We start from the raw sequence: 19520 nt of genomic DNA, 5'->3' as shown, positions 1-19520 counted from the left end.
ATACTTACCAGTTTATCTTTCAAAAGTTGGGAAAGCCTCTGCCAGCCAGGAGACATTTTACAACCCTTTGGTGCACGACTTCAAGGGACAAGTGAAGATGTTCACTTTCATATAAGTGTTAATACACCACTTAATCAGTTTAAGTTTAAAACTGATTTCTTAGGCTTGCACTTAAACTGTCAATGAGTTCATTTTAACTTCTATTTGAAAAGATTGCTGTACAGACTAAGCTATACAATTAAGGCAGTGTCTTCAGTGTGTTAGATCAATTCAAACTTAATTCCGATGTCCTAATTCTTAATGTGTAAATATTAGTGGTCCCTCCATTGGAAAAATTGAAAAGAGACTTAAAAAATAATAATAAAAAAAACCACCTTTTGATTCTAATTTCTTTAGTAAGATGAAAAGTGTTTGTATTTTAACCCTCCCTAGCAAGTCTGAGGCCAGATCTTGAAGTTTCCTGGTGGAACAAGGTACAGGTAGTTGACGGTAAAGGATTTCAATCTGCATCCTTAAGCAGTGACCAGACAGGCATTCATCAGTTCACAGATTTTGATTCATTGGTGTAATACCATAGCTGGAAATGAAAAATATTTTATATGTTTTGTGTATGTATTATTATGAGGCAGTTTTACTTTATTGCTGTATTTAATTTCCCTTTTAGCTTTATTTAACTGTCTTTTAAATTAGTACAGTTGGACATATAGCATAGTAACATTACTTAATATAAAGATGTGATTTTCTTTATTTTCTTTGTTAGATTTGTCTGAAAAAATGCACCAGATAACATTTCCCTTTATTTTCCCTTCTCTTTGTGACACTGGAGAGACAAGAAGACTCCTACAACATTACAGATCAATAGGTTTTAATGGTTTACTAGTGATCAAGTGTTTCCTTAGGATTATCCATTAGTGAAATATGCACAGATTAAATGGACTTAAGCTTTTCTTAGTCAATCCACAGTCTTTAATCAAGGTGAAAAATCAGCAACTGGACTATCGGTCTACCCTGCTTGGGGCCTGTCACTCTTTAGCAATTCCTGCCTGGAATTTGTTCATGAAAGTATTGCTGTTTCTCTAGCTATTTTGATTGAAAATAGGAGCCTATAATTAAGAACAGCATTCAGGTACTGTGTTAGACATCAGAAAACTGCATATTTATTCATGGAAATGTGGGGGAGAAAATGAAGGGCAAGTGGATGTGGCTAGCTGTCTGCGTTCACAAAATGCCGATGTTGTCACAAATGGTGGGTTCTTTGCAAAACACAATTTAGTTTCCTTCTAGTAATTCTCTTTTTGCCATTGGAAATATTTGAGCCACATTTAATCTAGTGGTAACTAACCATTCAGATTGAAGGGAGAAAAAACCTCACATGTAAAGTACATCTCATGTTCTTTTTCAAGTGATTTTTTTGTAAACTTTTTTCTGTCGAGTCATGATCTTAACCATAAAACTTCATAACACGTTGCTGTTCTTGTGCTTTACTTCTGTTTTTCTTACTAGTGTTTTTATGTATGATTTCTATATTTTATAAATTGAACTGCTTTAAAAGTATTTTTTTTAAAAGGCAGAAAATCACAAATATGATCATCTGGGAAAGAGGCTATGAAACTCACCAGCAAGGTTGCTGGAGAAGTGGGGTCAGAAGAGGAGAAAGTTGAATATTTATGGTCAGCTGGGACCCTTGAGTTTCTCTTCTTTGACTGCTGAATTACAAGAACTTTAAAGATAACCATCATCCATCACGTTTGCACATACCATGAGCAAAAACTCGAGGCAGGCCATACTGATGTTAGAGAAGTCATTTTTTGAATAAAAAAAACTTTTATTTGCTACTCATTGACTTTGCTTTTAGTAAGTACTAGTGCATAGTGTTGCGTTTACACGTCTGTAAAAAGAAACTCAGTCTGGGTAGCAAGACCCTGTGTATGTTCAGGTACATACAGTAGAAAATGGGGAAGATCAAGGCTTTATTTTGCATTTAACTTGATGGTCCTGCTTGAAGATCATGTGTTCAGTGATTTTATAAGGTACTTATTACAGCTATGACTAGTACCATGCGAATAGCTCCTTACAATAATGTTTTTTTTCCCCTCTTGTCTTTCATAGGTAATGTACAAACGAATCCTGCAGCAAGCAGGTTTTATACAGTTTGCACAGCTTCAGTTCCTTGAAGCAAAAGAGCTCTTCAGGTAATTGTGTGACAAGAAATATATTACTTTTTTAAATAAGGAGTTAGCATTCTTAGTTTTAAAAGCACTTAGTCACTTGAATGTTTTTTAATGCAGATTGGAGATCAGTGTGATAAAATAGCTTGGTTGGGGGAAAAGCAGAGTAAGATTGAAACAATTTAATATTTGAAGAGTTAATGCAACTGTTTTTTTTGTATACTAACAGACAGCAGCATTAAGGCTGTAATCCTGTGGTTTGATTGTGTAGAGACTTTTTGACTCCATGCATATGAAGTTCAAGGCGTTATTACTGAGTGCGCACTGTGGCATGTCTCTTCTTAAGAAAAAAAGCTTTTTTTTTTTTTTAACAAAAAGTCACAATGTATATACAGTTGACACAACTGCACCTTTTATTGAGAATCATGCTACTGAAATTATTTTTAACACTTCTTTTGGAAGTCTGTACAAACCTTCCCAACTCAGCTGTTTCAACAGTGCCCTGTTTATACAATGACCTTGGTAATCCGCTTTCACTCCATAAACAGCATTTTTGACTGCTTTTATCTTTATTTTATCTGATAATTTCATTTCGGCTAGCAGTACCTCATTCTGTGCAGGGAAGCTGTGCAGAGTTATTGTAATCCATGCTGACTACATAAGAGAATCTTTATCTGCTGAAATTCATTTCAAATCAGTTGAGAGCCTATGAAATAGAATTGTTATGGTTAAACAACTTGCTGTAGGTGGTAGACTTGTATGCTATAGGGGAGGAAAAAAAGGTTGTCCTTGGGTTAATAGAAATGTGTCAAGGAAAGTGAAGCTTTGGGCAAAGTTACTACTGGAGAAGGAATTTTCCATTTTGCCTACTGCTCTCCAGGGTAATGGGAAACACTGGGTAAAAATTGGAGAAAGACAGGAAAGGTCTGAACAGTGTCTATGGGCAACTTGTTCTGGCCACAACCAATGGAGATGGAATAGCCAAGATCAGTTATTCAGAACCCATCCAGCTTGTGGTCTATCTGACAAATGAGCTTCAATGAATGATACTGTGCAAGCTTCTTTATCAGAAGAAATGTGTTTAATGAGAACTTCCTGTCCAAGCATGAATTTTGGAGCTGAGTCAGCATCCTGGGGTGTTCCCTTCCTCTGAAAGTTGCTATTCCAAAGCAGAACAGCTGTTCATAAGCTGCTAAAAGCCTTTGCTGGGGGGAGAAAGTACAGACAAGCATCCTTTCTGACCAGCCGTGTGTAAGCCATAAATACTTGGGTGACTGAAAACTTGTAGAATGCAGGATCTCTGATTTTCAGTCCAGGACATTACACCCAGTTCAAATAATATCTGGTTATGCATTGACTGAACACTCAGACAGTCTTGTTCATTTAAGGCTTATTGACGTTTGAAGGAAAAATGGGAAAGGTAATGGCAATCCACGCAAACACTTCCTCCAATCTCTGTGTTGCTCTGGAGGTATCTCAGGCTGGCGTTAGTCAGAAATAACTCATGTTAAAATGCCAAAGGGCAACTTGATGTCTGTCTGAGGAAAAGATGGATTTAGCAGTGTCATCAGTAGCTCCAACGAACTGGTGTGATGTGGGTCTGCTTCTGGCCAAATTTCAAGTGAGATCATCTCATTCCTCAGAAAGCATCTGAGTTATAGATTAGCTGGGGAAATAGTTACAGTGGACTACAGGTGTCATTTTCTTGCACCAGTAGGCCTTGGTTAACCTTGTCAAGATAGTTACTTTACGCTTACTGTCATAGTTCTTAGATACCGAAACCTCTAGGAGGAATGTTTTCCTACTGAGTTCCTTTAGGTTATGCTGATACTTCAAAATACTGGAGAACATTGACAAGAAGGAAGGAAGTGCTAGCTGTATTGAAACTGAAATAGCTCAACAAAGGGAAGAGATTTTATTTTTTAGCTGAATTTGTCAACCTTAAATTGAGCATGCTGTTAACGATAAAACTTTTTTTTGGTCTGACAGATTCAGTTGTTATTAGCACCATACAATCCATTATAACTTACAAATCATGCTATTTCACGTTGCTGTCATCAGGGGTTTGCATGCAGTTAGACCAAACAGCATGCTTAGCAGGCTGTTTATTGAATTCTAGTTATTTTGCTGAGATGTTGGTATAGATGCCACAGTGAAACTATTTCTCTGTGGTATTTGCTTATGTCCTTCCCCTGGTTAGGTGTTGCTTACATCTGACAGTTTAACAAATCTGACAGATTGATTAAACTAACAAATCAAAGTATAAACTCTTCTTTTTGTGATATTGTCTCACGTGGGAAGAGACATAGATGGACTTCTAGCTAAGTTCTTTCCTACACTAGGAAGGTTTAAAAAAAGAATAAAAAATAATAATAAAAAAATGCTGGTAACTATACTCGGATACATAAGAAGTAGGACTTACTGTGAGGTTTGCATCTTAAGTAAGCTTCCATTACAGCTAGTGATATCTGGGTAAAACAGCCAAATTACGTAGGCTACATTGATATCTCTGATATCTGTAAATTTAGGAGTCTTAATTTGGACCTGAATTTTCCCATGTCTTGTAAATTCTGCCTACTGTGCAGTTTGTAAACATAAAGCCAGAAAAGACCTAATGCAGAATTACTCAGAGGGAAGTTGCCTTTTAAGACAGATCAAACTGTCAGTGCTAAGAGCTTGTCTTCTACATTTTAGTAAGTGGCTAGCTATATTTTGCTAAACCTTAGAAGCTGAAAATTCAAACAAATATTCTAAGGGAAGGTGCTATTTGTAACTCTATTCTTAAACCATTTCCTTCAAAAACAGTGGAAAAAGACCAAGCCAAAAATTGCAGCTCCCAGGAGCCATGAGCCTTGAGGTGAATGTTACTCATTCATGCAGATGGGGCCATTGTTTAGTATTTGCTGTGTCTCTGAAGAAGTCTGTTCTGAATGATGCTTAGCTTTTAAGGAGGTTGCCTGATTGCCAGTTACCATTGCTGCGGGGAGAACAAAATTGTACAATCTGAGCTCAAATCAGACCTGCTGAGAGAACCACTGGTGATTCACAGCCCAAGGCATGGCCTAACCACGTTGGAAGCTGGTTTTGGTTCTCCTTCTGATGTTCAGATGGCCATGAAGGCCAGAATCCATGAAGTTCAGAGGTGAAGTAACTGACTACTTCCTCATTTAGGAAAAGTTGGATGGTAAGATGAAAGGGTGCAGAACCTCAGCAACTGTGGAAGTTGGAACATGTTCTAAAACTTGTTAAATACAGCACTTTTAACTTCTCCATGGTCATAGTCTCCATCTAAACCTAGGCCATATCCAAGTACATGAAAGCATGTCCAGCAAGGAAACTGTTGTCTCTCTGTACTTTAATTTCCATGGATTTAATAAGACTTCTTCCTTCTGCACAAATTTGGACTGGACTGTTGATGTTATTCAAGTTACGGATTAGCTTTGTGTTCTAACATAAATCAGTGAAGAATCTTGTAGAAAAAAAGACCCCGTGTCTCTTTTTTATTTAAAATAGGATTATTCCTGCCTTAATTTTGTGGAGTAGTTGAACTAACCAGAGCTGCAACTACATTAATGTAAGCCCAAATGCTCTTTGAACTGCCAGATCATGCCACTGACAGAACCTGCTATTTCTTGGTTATTCTGCCTCTTTAAAAATAAATAAATCTCTTCAACCTGTGAGTTCCACGTAATGTGGATCTAAAACTTTCAAAACCAAATACAAAGTCAAAGTCTGAAATGAGGAATTAAAAGGAAACCTCAACTGCAGGAATCTGCAAAGTAGACATGAACACTGCTTCTTATTAGAGGTTGGCCTTTCTAGTGTAGAGCTGATTTTTATGGCAGTAGGAGCTCTGTGTATGAATTGGAAAAACTTTCTTTTCAAACCTCTTTTCACAGGAAGGTTTGTCACATTCAGATTTTTCTCTCTTGCAGACTTCTGCTTTCCACGTTGCTGTTTCCATGCGTTGCGGTCACTAGGTTCTGGACAGGGTACTTACTGCTTTTAAATTTTTTGCTGTTGTTCCTGTCTCCTAGAATTTCATTCTTACAGTACAGATTTAGTAGCCAAAGAATACTCTTAAATAATTATTTAGAACTTTAAAAAAAAAAATTGTTGCCATGGAGATGCTTCTTACCAGCTCATATTTCCTGAATGGTTTTGGAATAATTTCTCTGGTAAGAAGTGAACAACTTGAGGCATACTGTATTGCTTTCCTTGCTTCAGAACAGTAAAGGAGGGATTAACCCACCTGGTGGGATCACAGAATGGTTGAGGTTGGAAATGGCCTCTGAAGGTCCTTACTCAAGCAGGGCCGCCTAGAGCAGGTTGCCCAGATCTTTCACACTTGATTGCCTGCAGAAGGTAAAAATATTCCTGCTTCATCTGCTTTCATAGTTATGACTTGTTTGCTTTTGGGATACTTTCCAGTCAAGTTTGTGAAGGGAAAAGTCTTTCTGAGGTTGCTGATCACTGGATAGATCAAAACTATTTCAGTTTTATTTGCAACAAAATAGTAACTAAACAGGATTTATTTTGAAGAACTTCAAAAGTTCCTTTTGAGGGTTTTCTCAGCAACCGTATCTTCTACAGTTCAGGACTATTCATCTTTAAAGATGAATTCTGAGTAATGAATTTGACAGGGAACTGAATCATAACCCCTGGTTTCTTGCTGTTCTTCTATAGCAAGGCCTAGGAGGAAGAATCATTCTAGCTGTGAAAATCAGGAAGGTATTTGCCGCGTGAAGAAAATTCTGGTTTTATTCTTCTGTCACAACAGTCATTCTACCAGTGCTTGAGTAGTTTCTTCAATGGGTTAGAAAGAAAAATGTTTTGGGTAACATCTCTATGTTAAAGCCTGCTCCTAGATAGGGTATAGATGCCCTACACATGTGAAGGGAAAAGCCTCTTGCTAGTATTTGACACTGATGTAAGCCTGCAGAATAGACTTCCTCTTACTGGTTAGAGGGATGCATAGTTAGTACCCACGGGTCGTTTTCAGAGCCTCCTAAAGAAGTAAGCTGAAGGAGGAATCTGGCGCATTTCAGAGGTGGGGAAAACATTTTCATCATCCAAATGCGTTCAGAAACCTTCAGTTCTCTGTGGGAGATGCCTGTCTTCTGCAGAATTACACTTGCAGAGTCTTTGTGGTTTGCATGCAAGGGTTCACCATCTCCATTTTTTTTTGCCTCAATCAACACACTAACTACCATAATGTATTAATGAAATCTATGATACTGCTAGGAACAGCACTGGGCCTATTCAGATGACTTTTGTGTGTGCCACCAAATAGCTGTAGGATGTCAAAAGCAAAAGCTTAGCCAGTCTCTGAGTTCTTGATACTCTGGAGGTGTAAAAAGAATAACAAATTTGGGTAGAAATGTCAAAAAAAAAAAAATCCAAATTTATTCTAAAGATATTTTCTCCAGTGTAGAAGGCAGTAGCTTTCAGAAACTGATGACCTGTTAGTGTCCTAACTGTGAGCACACGTTCCCAGAATGTTATGTTTTTTGTGTGTGCCTATGTATACTTTTTCTTTCTTTTTGCTTCATCTAGTTTGACACTGTAATTGCAGAAGCGGCCAGCTTGATGTCCGGGAGCTGATCTCTCTCTACCCCTTCCTGTTGCCTACTTCCTCTTCATTTATACGGTCTCATCCCCCCCTGCATGAGTATGCTGACCTCAACCAGCTGACCCAAGGGGACCAGGAGAAGATGACAAAATGCAAACGATTCCTCATGAGTTACTTGAACGAAGTCCGCAGCACTGAGGTTGCAAATGGCTACAAGGAAGACATCGACACAGCTTTACTCAAGTTATATGCAGAGGCGAATCACGAAAGCCTGCTAGATCTGCTAGTTTCGGAGAACTTTTGTCTTTTAACAGATAGCGCAGCCTGGCTGGAAAAGCACAAAAAGTGAGTGGATTTTTTTGAGTAAGGTACCTTTGAGATCAGGAGGGAACATGTTTGTCTTAAACGCTGTTGAATTTTAGAGCAATGTGTTCAAATCCGTGCAGTTTCTCCAGCTTCAGGTCCAAAAGACAATTTGGCCTTACTTGTGAGCATTTACAAATTTCAGGGGAAAGGTATTAATTGGTAGTCTGAAGTGAAGAAAATTCATTCTGTCCTATGCTGGTAAATACAGTTTTCTCCCTGAAACTTTGTGTTCAACACAAAAATACCTTTGGTAAGGATTTGGTTGGGGAGTGGGAGGGCAAGCAATTTATTGCATCTTATGATGATGTGGGAAATGAATAGAGGCAGTAGTAATACTCCTCTTGATGTTTTGGACAGAAGGAGAAGATGCCTCAAAACACGTAGAAACTATCTGCTAACTAGTAGCTTTTAAATTATACTCAGTTATTCAGGGAAAGGCGGCTTGCTTTCAGATTTTGAACTCCCACTGATCCACTAAAAGGACACTGCTTAAGTTGGCTGCAAGTGACTTCAATTTAGAAATGCCAGTGGGTGGAGAATTGGGTGTTAGTCATTAAACAGGAAACACCAGATAGTAAATGTGTAAAATATTCCAGTCGTAGGTAGTGTCTCTGTCTTGGATTTCATTTCTTTAAAACATGTAGTACATTAGTAGCAACTACAGTGGTGACAAGGAGTCTTTAATTGTGATTAGTCTTAGTGGTTTCATTCCTTTTAGGTATTTTGTTGAATCCTCTTGGTATGCATGCTTTGCATGGCAAGCTTTTGCAAATGTGAAGTGTGGAGCATCATTTTGTGGGAACAGCCATTATAGAACTTCAGCTTCATTTGTATTACAGTACACAAAAACACCTCTGTGTGGGTGTACTGTACAAAGCTCTTCCTTGCCTGACTGGATTTTGTGTTGCACTAAAGAAAATGTTTCTGATAGTGAAACAGAGTTTTAAATAAAAGCATCATAAAAATTTGATTTTAAAGACATGATTAGCTATTGGATGAATACTTTTTTATTTGGAGTTGTTAGGTGTGTATGTGAAATTCGAAGAACAGCAAGGGAATCATCTCTAATTTGACAAGTAGTTTGTCACTGTTCAAGTTGGAGCTAGTAACTAGAAACTATCTTTAGAGAGAAACAGACACTTTTCTAGGACAGAACTACTCTCCTTTGAATGTAGACATGGCTATGTGCATGTCACCTACAAGTCTCACTGTAAGAAACTGTTACGTTCCTTGTTAATCAAATGATAATGATATTAGTAGGGAAGATCTAACAATTTTAATACAGTTTTCTCTTTTTATACAGGTATTTTGCCCTTGGTCTCCTGTATCACTACAATGGTCAAGATGCTGCAGCACTTCAGGTCAGAATAAAGCTTTTAGTGTCATCTGTAAACCATTCCAAAATCCTACATCTGAGATAAAAATCTGAGGTGCTAACATCACGTTTTGGAAAGTGACGTGTATATATGAGAAACGTATGCTAAGACTTTCTTGAGTGAATTAATGTGTTAGATCTGAAAGACCCTCACTTATTGAAGATGACAGTGCTTTGCATGCTTGTATCCTGTTCTTAATCAAAACTGTTCATACCATAATGTTTATACTCTTAAAAGATGTACAGAAGCACTAAAATCATTAAGATACCACTTTAAATGGTGTTTGAGGGACTGATCCTGTGCTGATCAGTCTGTATGCACAGAGCAAAGCAGTAATGTAATCTCATGACAGACACTGATAGCAACTGGGAATTTGTTCACTGCTCATTGCCAGGTTAGGACGTAATTTACAATATTTCTGAGTTTCAACTGATTTAGTAATTCCTTTAGGGACCCCCTTCTGATGTCATTAAGACCAGTGGTGGCTTACAGACTGCAGACTAAACAGTTTTGTTATTAGTGTCTGAAAAACTTCATCTAGAAAGATGTGCTTGATCAATAAATAATGTGTATCTCAGGGCATATCTAGTATCTAAGCAGTTTGCTGTGTGGCTTTTAGAGTATGTTTATTGCAGTTACTGTCAAATGTATTCAAGTCAATTAGATGTAAATAGTAATTTCCTGGGCAGAAAGATAGTAAGGAAACAAACCAGGAAGCTCCATTGTTGCATACACGATATATTTTTGGTGGTTTCAAGGAGCAAAGTTTATTGCTAAACTGGTCTGCTAGATGTTGCAATTTTTACACAAATTAAAATTGGAACTAAAAGCAAATCCTCTCACACAGTGATTAAAGTTCTTCAGTCAAAATAAAAGAAGAACAACATGTCTTTTTTTTTCCAAACTGTTTGAAACATTTGCTTTTACTTTTCATGCTCAGAAAACATGAAAAGTAGACTGTACCAGAGAAAAGGACTCTTATCAAAAACTTTCTTTGTGGTTGGTGTACCTCCACCTCAGTTCTTCTGCTGGTCATTCTCAGATAGTGAGAATTCACATGTTATGGGGTTGGAACTAGTTGAATATGGCAGGTACAAGAAAAGACTGATGGAGAGGAGGTATGAATTTAGCGACCAGTGTGGTCCCTTACAACTGATGTTCCTAGAAGCCCTTTCTAATTGTTACAAGTACCAACGACTGCTACTAAGTGTTGTAGTAGCTTGCATACATCTTGAGTTAGAAGACAGTACATGTTTTAAGCACTTGAATCTTTTTTTTCTTTTTGCAGTTATGGGTGCAGATAGTTGACGGAGACATTGAAGATTCTACACGTTCGGATCTCTATGAATATATAGTAGACTTCCTTACGTTCTGCTCAGACCAAGATCTAGTGTGGAAATACTCTGAATGGGTTTTACAAAAAAATGAAGAGGTTTGTAATTGGTGTACTTTTTCCAGATCATCATATATATAATGCTGCAGCAATGTTTGGGTGTTGAATAATGTTTGTATCAATGCTGATTGGACCATTTTTGCTGAATATTTAGTAACTAGTAAATAGTAACTGATAGAAACCTAAAAGTTTTCATCTCAATTCTTCTAAGTCCCACTATTAGCAATCCCTGTGCTAGTGATATTTGCCTCTTCTTTTTCTGAAAACAAAGCTTAAGTCATTCTGAACAGTCTGAACAATGAAAGATATATATAATCTTTTTTCACATTTCTAAGATAATTTTTAGACCTTCAAAAAAAAAATGCACCTAAGATGTTAGCTGCTGTTGCTTTTTCATATATAAAAGGATTTCAGTGAAGGGTACTATCTGTTTACATTATAGGAATTATAGAATAACTAGTCTTCATTCAAGACAACATCTCATTGCTAAACAAATTAACTTATTCCACAAAAATTAAAAATAGAGTTTTGAAACATCTGTTGGTGTACTGTGGTGTGAAGTGGGATGTTTTATGTTGTATTAGTCTGTGCTGTTGGAACTGATCACTACCTAATCTATATTAGTTAAAAGCTCAGTTATTGCATGTAATGGCCAGATTTCTCAACTCTGGTTTTGATCATTGTAGAAGTTTCTTAAAGGTGATGATATGCACAGAGGGGAGAAGGCTGTAAACATCCTGGTCTCCAACTTATGCTTTATTGCTACAAAGGACTGAAGTATCTTGTTCTGTTGTTATCCAGATCTGTTCAATACTTCTTGTAGGTGGAATAGATTATGCCTAATGAAAGGTACACATATAGAACAATATAGAATAATACATTGTATTGGCAATGTATAGAACACCAAATGAGGTAAGGGAGATAGGAGCAGGTAAGATCACTTTAAGCACAAAGTAGTGTAATCTTAATGGTGTGAGTGAGTTTTTACATTGTCTGTTTTCTGAATAATGTACTAGCTGATCTGATAACGCTATTAAGTAGATAGTGAAATGGTAATAAAAATGGTTGTCAGTAAGTTCCTAAATACAATTATCTCTTTCTAGGTTGGAGTACAGATTTTTACTAAAAGGCCTTTGGAAGAACAGGAGAAAAACATCAATCCAGATGATATCATCAGTTGCCTTAACAAATACCCTAAAGCACGTGTTAAATATCTAGAACATCTTGTATTAGAAAGAAAAATAGAGGTGAGTCCTACAAAAATACCAAAAATAGTCTATACTCTGAATCCTATGCATATGGTGAGCAACTCTGAAAATAGTCAAAGTCTAGAAGAAATAAACATAATTTAAAGGCTTTTTATGTCACTCTTTCTCTTCTGAGTATTGTAAGGTTAAACTAGAAGATGAGGAGCTGAAAGTGCCTTCTGTTTATAACTTTTCAACTCTCGTGATGGCAAAACAGTTGCTTACCTCCTGTCAGTTTTTCTACATCTGATTCTCGCTTGCTTTTCTGTGTCACTGGTGAGGCTCAATCCACAAACAGTGATTTAAGATACTTAAATCAAAATTTCTCTGGGATGCTTGCATATTCACTATGGCATTCATTCAGACTGAACTATACATCCTCAAACAAGGAGTTGTTGACACGCAGAACTTTGAGCCACCTACAAAGTGCACGGGATGAGGTGGAACATAAGAGTGTACTCAGTCTATCAGAATTGACTGTATATTGATCACTAGAAGCCATATTTTTTTTCAAGTGTCATTTATTGCTTTCAAACATTCAAACTTACTGTGGTGTAGTTTCCCCGTTAGAGAATATCACTGATTTATAGTTTCTTCTCTTTTCTCTTTTTTTAAAATAATAAAGTGCAACTCCAGTAAGATCATAGAAAATTGGCTGAGCAACTGCTAATCGTATTGCACAGTGGCAGTAATATATTAAAATTGCTAATTCAGTATGTTAAAAGTAGGTATGTTTTATTCTCTCCTTCTGAAAAGATCTGAAAAAGAAATAAAATTAAAACATGCATCTTTCACTCTGTAGAATTGCAAGCATCTCTATGTTGAATGTCCAGAAGTTGTGTTTACTGGTTGTAGTGACTGCATTATTCTATCCTTGGTGGGATTTTTAAGTATAATACAGAAGCAGAAAAACTTTATAATACTTGGATAGGAGACATTTTAAGCATAGGAAAAGTTACTTTAGTCTACAAAAAATGAATACAAAGAAATAGCAAAAACTCAGTAAATCTGAACAGTTCATGAATCTACATTCTTAAAATGTACATACTAGGTCAATGGTTTCCCTCTGTTGCTATTTCAGATATCCCACATGTATGACACTTAACAATTAATGTACTATTTCTAATGTTATGAATGTTTTCAAATAAACTTTTAAATCGTTTTATTACTACCTGCTAGTAAAGGCTGGGTTATAAAATTAATTGCTCTCTGGAAAGTACTAGATTATTATGACTGCTTTAGTGAGAATGTTTCAAACAGCAGTCAAATCATCAGCTTGTTTTGACGATTATGAGGTAATGAATAATGCAAAAAACATTGTGCTGTCAGAGTGCTTGTCTGCCTCTGGTGGCAGCTTTCTCAGATTTTATTGCAGAAATAGAAAAGGTCAAAGAACTTACCTGAATATGATGAAAACTGTATTAAGCCAAAATTACTTTATTTTAAACTAGGGAGACAGGAGGAGAAGAGTGAACATCCTTATAATCAAAGGAGAGAGATCTGTTTTACTGTATTGACTTTCACTAGATGAGATTTTGAAAGGAAATAATTTTTGCACAAGAAAAGCTATTTATTAATCCTGTTTACTTTAGGTGCAAAAGGGGTTTAGGAACAAGATGTCATATCTATATTTCAGAAATCTGTCCTGTTGATGTAGAGAACCCAGTATTGTACATAGAGCATATCCTGTCTGGTAAAGCTGGTCTGAATAAGTTGTTTGCATGAACAAAAGACTTCTGGATGATCTGAATTAAATGAATGAACTTAAACATTTCTGTGTAATTATGTAAATGTTCATTGAAGGGTTCATTGGGGAGAAGGAGTTGGCTTTTGTAAACTGAGCTAACATTGCTCTTTTCATTTGTAGAAAGAAAAGTATCATACTCACCTAGCTGCATTGTATTTGGAGGCAATACTTCAGCTAAAATCTGTGAGCACGGATAATTGTACAGAAACAACTGAACTTCTGTCGAAACTACGCAGTCTTCTTCAAAAATCTGATCTTTATAGAGTTCACTTTATTTTGGGTAAGACACACTTCTCTATAACTTTGCTTCCTGCTGGAGCTAACATACAGCATTTATAAAGTTCTCTTATGGATCAAAAAAAAAAAGTATTTGAGGTTTCTAGACGGTAAGCCTATCAACCAAATACACCTATTTCAAACTCAAGGTAATTCAGCAAATACAACGGCTGTCACTGTTCCCTTTGATCTGAGTTCATCAATCAGAATGGCATGTTTGCCACTTCATCAAACACAGAGCATGTAACTAGATAGAAAACGTATCTTCATACAGTATCTTAATTTATACTCAGTTTCTTTTTAGTGATGTGCATGTAATGTGACAGTCTTTTGCACATGGAAAAGTTAAATGTTTATTTGTTAAGCAGTCTGTTTCTCAGTTAGTGTGAACTACAGAAAAGCTTTGAGGAGTCTGATTACTAGGGCTTTTGTTGTACATAACTGCCTCTTGCCCTGAAAACTGGTTTTCATGCTGTGCAGAAAAAGAGGATTCTTTTTAAGTGAAAAGAACAGTATATATCTTATTTGTAGTATAAGGCAAGCAACGGTTGAGCTAAAATACCTCAGGCCAGTGCTTTTTTGCCTGCTTTTTAATGTACCTTTCAATGGATAAAAGGGAAATGGCTTGTTGTACTGAAAGATGTGAAATACTTTCTGAAAGTCAGTGGGAAAAATCTGCTGGCTGTTGAAATAGAAACAGGTGAGTAATAACTAAAATAATGAAATAACATTTGCTGCCTCCTTGCCTTTCTAGTCAACAAAATATATAACAAGTAATGTACAAGTATAACATACTGATTGAAACTCTTACTCATCTTTACATTTTTCAGAGTAAGAGCTACAGCTTGGATTATTCTCTTGAAATCAGTGTATTTCAGAACATAGGTTTTCTTATATTTCTTATCTTACATAAAGATGAGATCAGTGCGTGCTTGTGTGTTCCTTCTTTGAAAAACAAAACAGGTAAAACAATTTTGGGGGAAAAAAAAACATGGTATATCCATATCTTTTATCATGCCTGTTGTTAACATATCAGGGTTAAACTGCCAGACTGGGTTAAGGGTTTGTAGCCTTTCTCTTTAAGAAAAGGACTCTATTTGATCTTTAGTGTCTCTTACAGACTTTAAAGTATCTGTATTTTTCTATAATATTTGACAGGCGCAGAGCTTAAAAATACTGCAGTTTCATCTTAGGGTTTATCATACGTGGTAGCAGGGACATGCAAAACTCACATGGTAGAATTTTAAAAGATACTCCTGATACTGGTTTTATCACCTGTTATTTAGGAATTTCTTCTTCCTTAGTTTGCGGTGTTCTTTTAAGTGCTGTGTGCATTCTTTTACTTATAAATATCTGTCCTCTATACAGCTGCCAGCACCTCTGCAAAATTCGTGGGAACTGAGCTTACTGTGGGCTTGTCTACATGAATTTGGGAGAAGTAGTAGTGTTCTCTCCTGCACTGAGCAAACGTTGCCTTGTTTCTCATTTAACAGACAAAGTCCGTGGCACGGACCTTCATATGGAAAGTGCAATTTTGTATGGAAAACTAGAAGAACATGAGAAGGCTTTGCATATCCTTGTCCATGAGTTAAAGGACTTCCATGCTGCTGAAGAATACTGTATATGGAACTCTGAGAACAGAGATCTGCAGTACAGACGGAGGCTTTTCCATATGCTGCTGTCGGTATATCTAAATCCAGGCGCTTCGGATTATGCGCTAGTCATGGCTGCTGTGGATCTCTTGAATAACCACGCTGCTGAGTTTGATGCAGCTCTGGTTTTGCAGCTCGTGCCTGACAGCTGGTCGGTGCAGCTCCTTTCCCCCTTCCTGGCCGGAGCGGTGAGGCAAAGCATTCATACAAAAAGAATGACTCAGGCTGCACTTGGGTTAGCACAAGCCGAAAACTTGATCTACAAATACGAGAAGGTAGGTTTCTGTTTGTTTTTAATGGAGGCACTTTGAAGCTTTATTATGTATTTGCAATGTATCTTAACTATAGTCAGACACTTGAAGAGTTAGGAGAAAGTTGAGATAGGGTCCTTGGCAATTTTAATTGGTGCATTTATTGTTTTTTTTTTGCCATGGCTGCTAGAGTCAATTTTATGCTTTCTCAATAAAACAAGGGGAGGTGGAGCCTAGAAACAGGAGCAACTTTGAACTTGTGGACTGAATTAAAATGAATCTGAGATTTCTAGATTAATGAAGCTCTTTCGGTTTTCTCTAACAACGGAGCATGTTTTTGCTAGGATTGAGCCCTGTGGGAAGTTGCAAGAAAGCTTGGCATTAACGTACAGCACTTGGCATCAATTAAAGTTTGTCAGTCTTTGCTTAGTGATAAATTCACTTATGAAGCATTCTTCTATTCCTAACTATAGAGCTGTGTTGCTTAAAGTTTCCAGTGGATTTTTAAATTTGTTTTGTTCTAATAAGTTTATCCAGCTTAATCTGTCTGCGATAAGAATGTGACAGTACTCGGTTTGCTGTCGAGTTGTCATGTGTCCTTGTTTAGGAAGCTGTTGCAGGTTTTTAGCTACATTAAATGTGTGAGTGCCTTTCTTTGAAAAACAATTTAAAAAGATTAGGAAGAAGCATGAAAACAAACTAGTATGAATGTGGAAATTGAATTTCAAGTTAAATAGTTTTAAAAAGCTAAATCTTTTTTTTTTTGCCACCTATGTCATTGACTGTGTTTGTAATGATGTTACCAGTGATCTGTTTTGTTGTTTTTTGGGGTTTTTTTTTTTTTTTTTTTTTTTTGCTGCATCTTAGTTTTCCTTCCTTGCTAGATTCATGTCTGGATTTTTTTTCCTTAGGTCAAACAAAAAGGAACCCCAATTCTCCTTTCGGACAAAAAAGTCTGTCAAGTGTGCCAAAATCCTTTCTGCGAGCCTGTATTTGTAAGATACCCGAATGGGGGTATGGTCCACACACACTGTGCTGCAAACCGACGTCTGAATTCAAATGTGGCTCATCACTCTTCCAGCTCCAGCAATCAGACTTGAAATATGTTCCAGGTCCCACAAGTTCCCATGACTTACACCCCATTGAAAGTGGGCTGGAAAAAAGAACAAAGTGCAGCTACTTTAAGTATAAATCAAGATGAACAGATAGTCCTTGGGTTAATGGGAAGAATTCCATAAACATAAAATATGGCCACTTGCCTTCTCAATTTCTAATGAATGTTGATATAGGAAAAAAGTTCACTACCACAGAGAGGTGTAAGTATAGTCTATTCTGTACATAGTAATAAACAAAGAAAGCAAGCCTTTTCTTCACAGTAAGGATGAATGTTATGGAGACAAGGTAAACAGTTATTTTCAGAAATGTCACTTTGCACTGAATGTGGTGTCGATAAACGTGTAGAGGTGGAGATGGCATCTCTTGAAGTTGGAGTTCTTGGAGCATTACATGACAAGACTGGCATAATGCAGCTGACTATCAGGACAAAAACATGCTTTGGTTATGTTGTTTGCTGCAGCATGTCCTCTTTTGGATTCTCTTCCCCAGGATCACGTTATGAACTTGTTCTTTGCTCTACGAGTCATTGGCTTTGCACTTTTTAGTACTTTTATTTCCTTCCCCTCTCCTCTGCTGTATAGAATTTAAACTTGAGCACTGGTCTGTTAGGTTTCTACTCCTACAGTTACTGTAGTAAACTGAGTGGAAACTGATTGCCTTGGTCACACAGCTGTGCTCGGAAGAAAAAAATGAAGTCAGATTGTCTGGTCAGACTGTAGTCACTTTTATATGGGGAAGATACTTTAATATTGATTTATTTATTAATATGCAAATATACTGTACATACAGTTGAATAAATTGATCTTATCATAGAGTTTCCTTGGAGGATAAGGATGTAGCTGATGCATAAGCATATAGGTTACATGCTAAATGTTTGCTATAACATAACTTAAGCAGATTGAAACTCCACAAGAATGGGTGTTAGTACCTGTGGATGATTTCGTGCAATCAGAATCATGGAAAGGTGGTATAATTGGGAGCAAATCTACAAAGATGCACTACAGGGGTACTGGATTTTTTGTATTCTACAAAACATTCTGTAAACTAAAGCTTTTCAGACAACAAAAAATATTTAACTGCCAGGATGAATTGTTTAACCATTTTAAAGCAATTTAAAAGAGGCAGCGTCCCACAAAAAAAAGGTTTGAAAATGATGACTTTAAATAAAAGTTAAGAATTTCAAAGTCAAAGCATTTCTTTCAATTTTTTAATGCTCTAATAAATAGTGAACAGCATGCAGCTGACAGTCAGTAGGGCTTCTTACTGTTTTAGTGTTCCAAATCAGAATTCAGACTTCCCGTAAAGTGGATCATCTGCATGATATCATCTAGTTGCGGTCTCAGCAGAAGTCTCAGAAGTGTTATAAGGCTGTTTCATAAGCCAGCCTTTCCATAAACATTGTGTTGCATACAGGAATGGGCAACCAGACTACATCCAGGATATCCATTTCTTTGTATTTGAAGCAAAAGTCCTCTGGATCTTTCTCTTTCCTGAATCAGAAATCAGAAAAGTATAGCTGTTGTGTTGGGTTAAAAAAAGTTTTTTAGCTCTTTCTACTAAGGTATGTAAACATTTAGTGAAAAGCACCTTCAAAAAAAGACATTCTCTGTCACTTCTGACTTCTGCTATGGGTGATTCTCCTGTGTTTCATTGATACGAGCAGGTTCTGTATCTTGTATTCATGGTTTTCAGACATGTATACAAATAACAGTGATGAGAGACAAATTTGTAGTTCCCTGTCCCCAAAATATTTGCTGATAGAGAGGCAGTGACCTTTCAAAGATCTGATAAACTTTCTGTGTGTAGTAGCATGCAATTCAAAAGAAATACTTTATTTTGCTGCAAGCATCCTCAGTGTGCTCTTTGTTCCTATCTAATAAGGAGGTATTAAAGCAAACATCACTCTCCATGGTTAAGACTAATTCTGGCTGCTAGGTAGTGATGAACAAACTTAGTCTTCGTCAACTAGTGTTGCAATGGATTAGAGATCATATTATTCCAGACCACAAGAAAATTCTTAATTGTTATTGCATGAAAAGGTAAGGCTGAAAAATATAAACTATTTATAATAATGATTTTTCCATTTTTTTACATTGGCTAAAACGTAGCAGTAACAAATGTCTATTTCTACATACAGAACAAATACAGAAATAGGAGTAACACAAGGTAGCATATCTGCAATCATCGATGACCAAAAAGCGATTGTTGAAGATGGGAGATCTATCCTTTTTAGCCCTCCAGGAATGGGGATGGGAAAAAGTATTAACATTTGTTTCATACATTGTTAGATTTTTTTTTTCCCCAGGTGAGTTTTATACTGGAACTCATTTGGATGAACTAATATGAAAGTCCCATG

At 36.7% G+C, this 19520-nt stretch overlaps 1 protein-coding gene across 2 annotated transcripts in view; it reads left to right on the top strand.

The window, feature by feature from the left end:
• TGFBRAP1 (transforming growth factor beta receptor associated protein 1) overlaps nt 1-19237 on the top strand; it is a 34115-nt gene extending 14878 nt beyond the window's left edge. For both annotated transcript variants that reach the window (XM_048046435.2, XM_048046434.2), the window contains exons 5-12: nt 2110-2192; nt 7744-8085; nt 9410-9467; nt 10771-10914; nt 11979-12122; nt 13990-14149; nt 15639-16072; nt 16960-19237. In XM_048046435.2, coding sequence (XP_047902392.2) covers nt 2110-2192; nt 7744-8085; nt 9410-9467; nt 10771-10914; nt 11979-12122; nt 13990-14149; nt 15639-16072; nt 16960-17148 — 1554 coding nt within the window. In that variant the 3' untranslated portion in view covers nt 17149-19237. The remainder of the gene's footprint in view (nt 1-2109; nt 2193-7743; nt 8086-9409; nt 9468-10770; nt 10915-11978; nt 12123-13989; nt 14150-15638; nt 16073-16959) is intronic.
• The last annotated feature ends 283 nt before the right edge of the window (nt 19238-19520 follow it).

The sequence above is a fragment of the Anser cygnoides genome, chromosome 1 (assembly GCF_040182565.1).
Source record: "Anser cygnoides isolate HZ-2024a breed goose chromosome 1, Taihu_goose_T2T_genome, whole genome shotgun sequence".
Lineage (NCBI taxonomy): Eukaryota > Metazoa > Chordata > Aves > Anseriformes > Anatidae > Anser > Anser cygnoides.
This window is presented reverse-complemented; position numbering and strand designations above follow the sequence as displayed.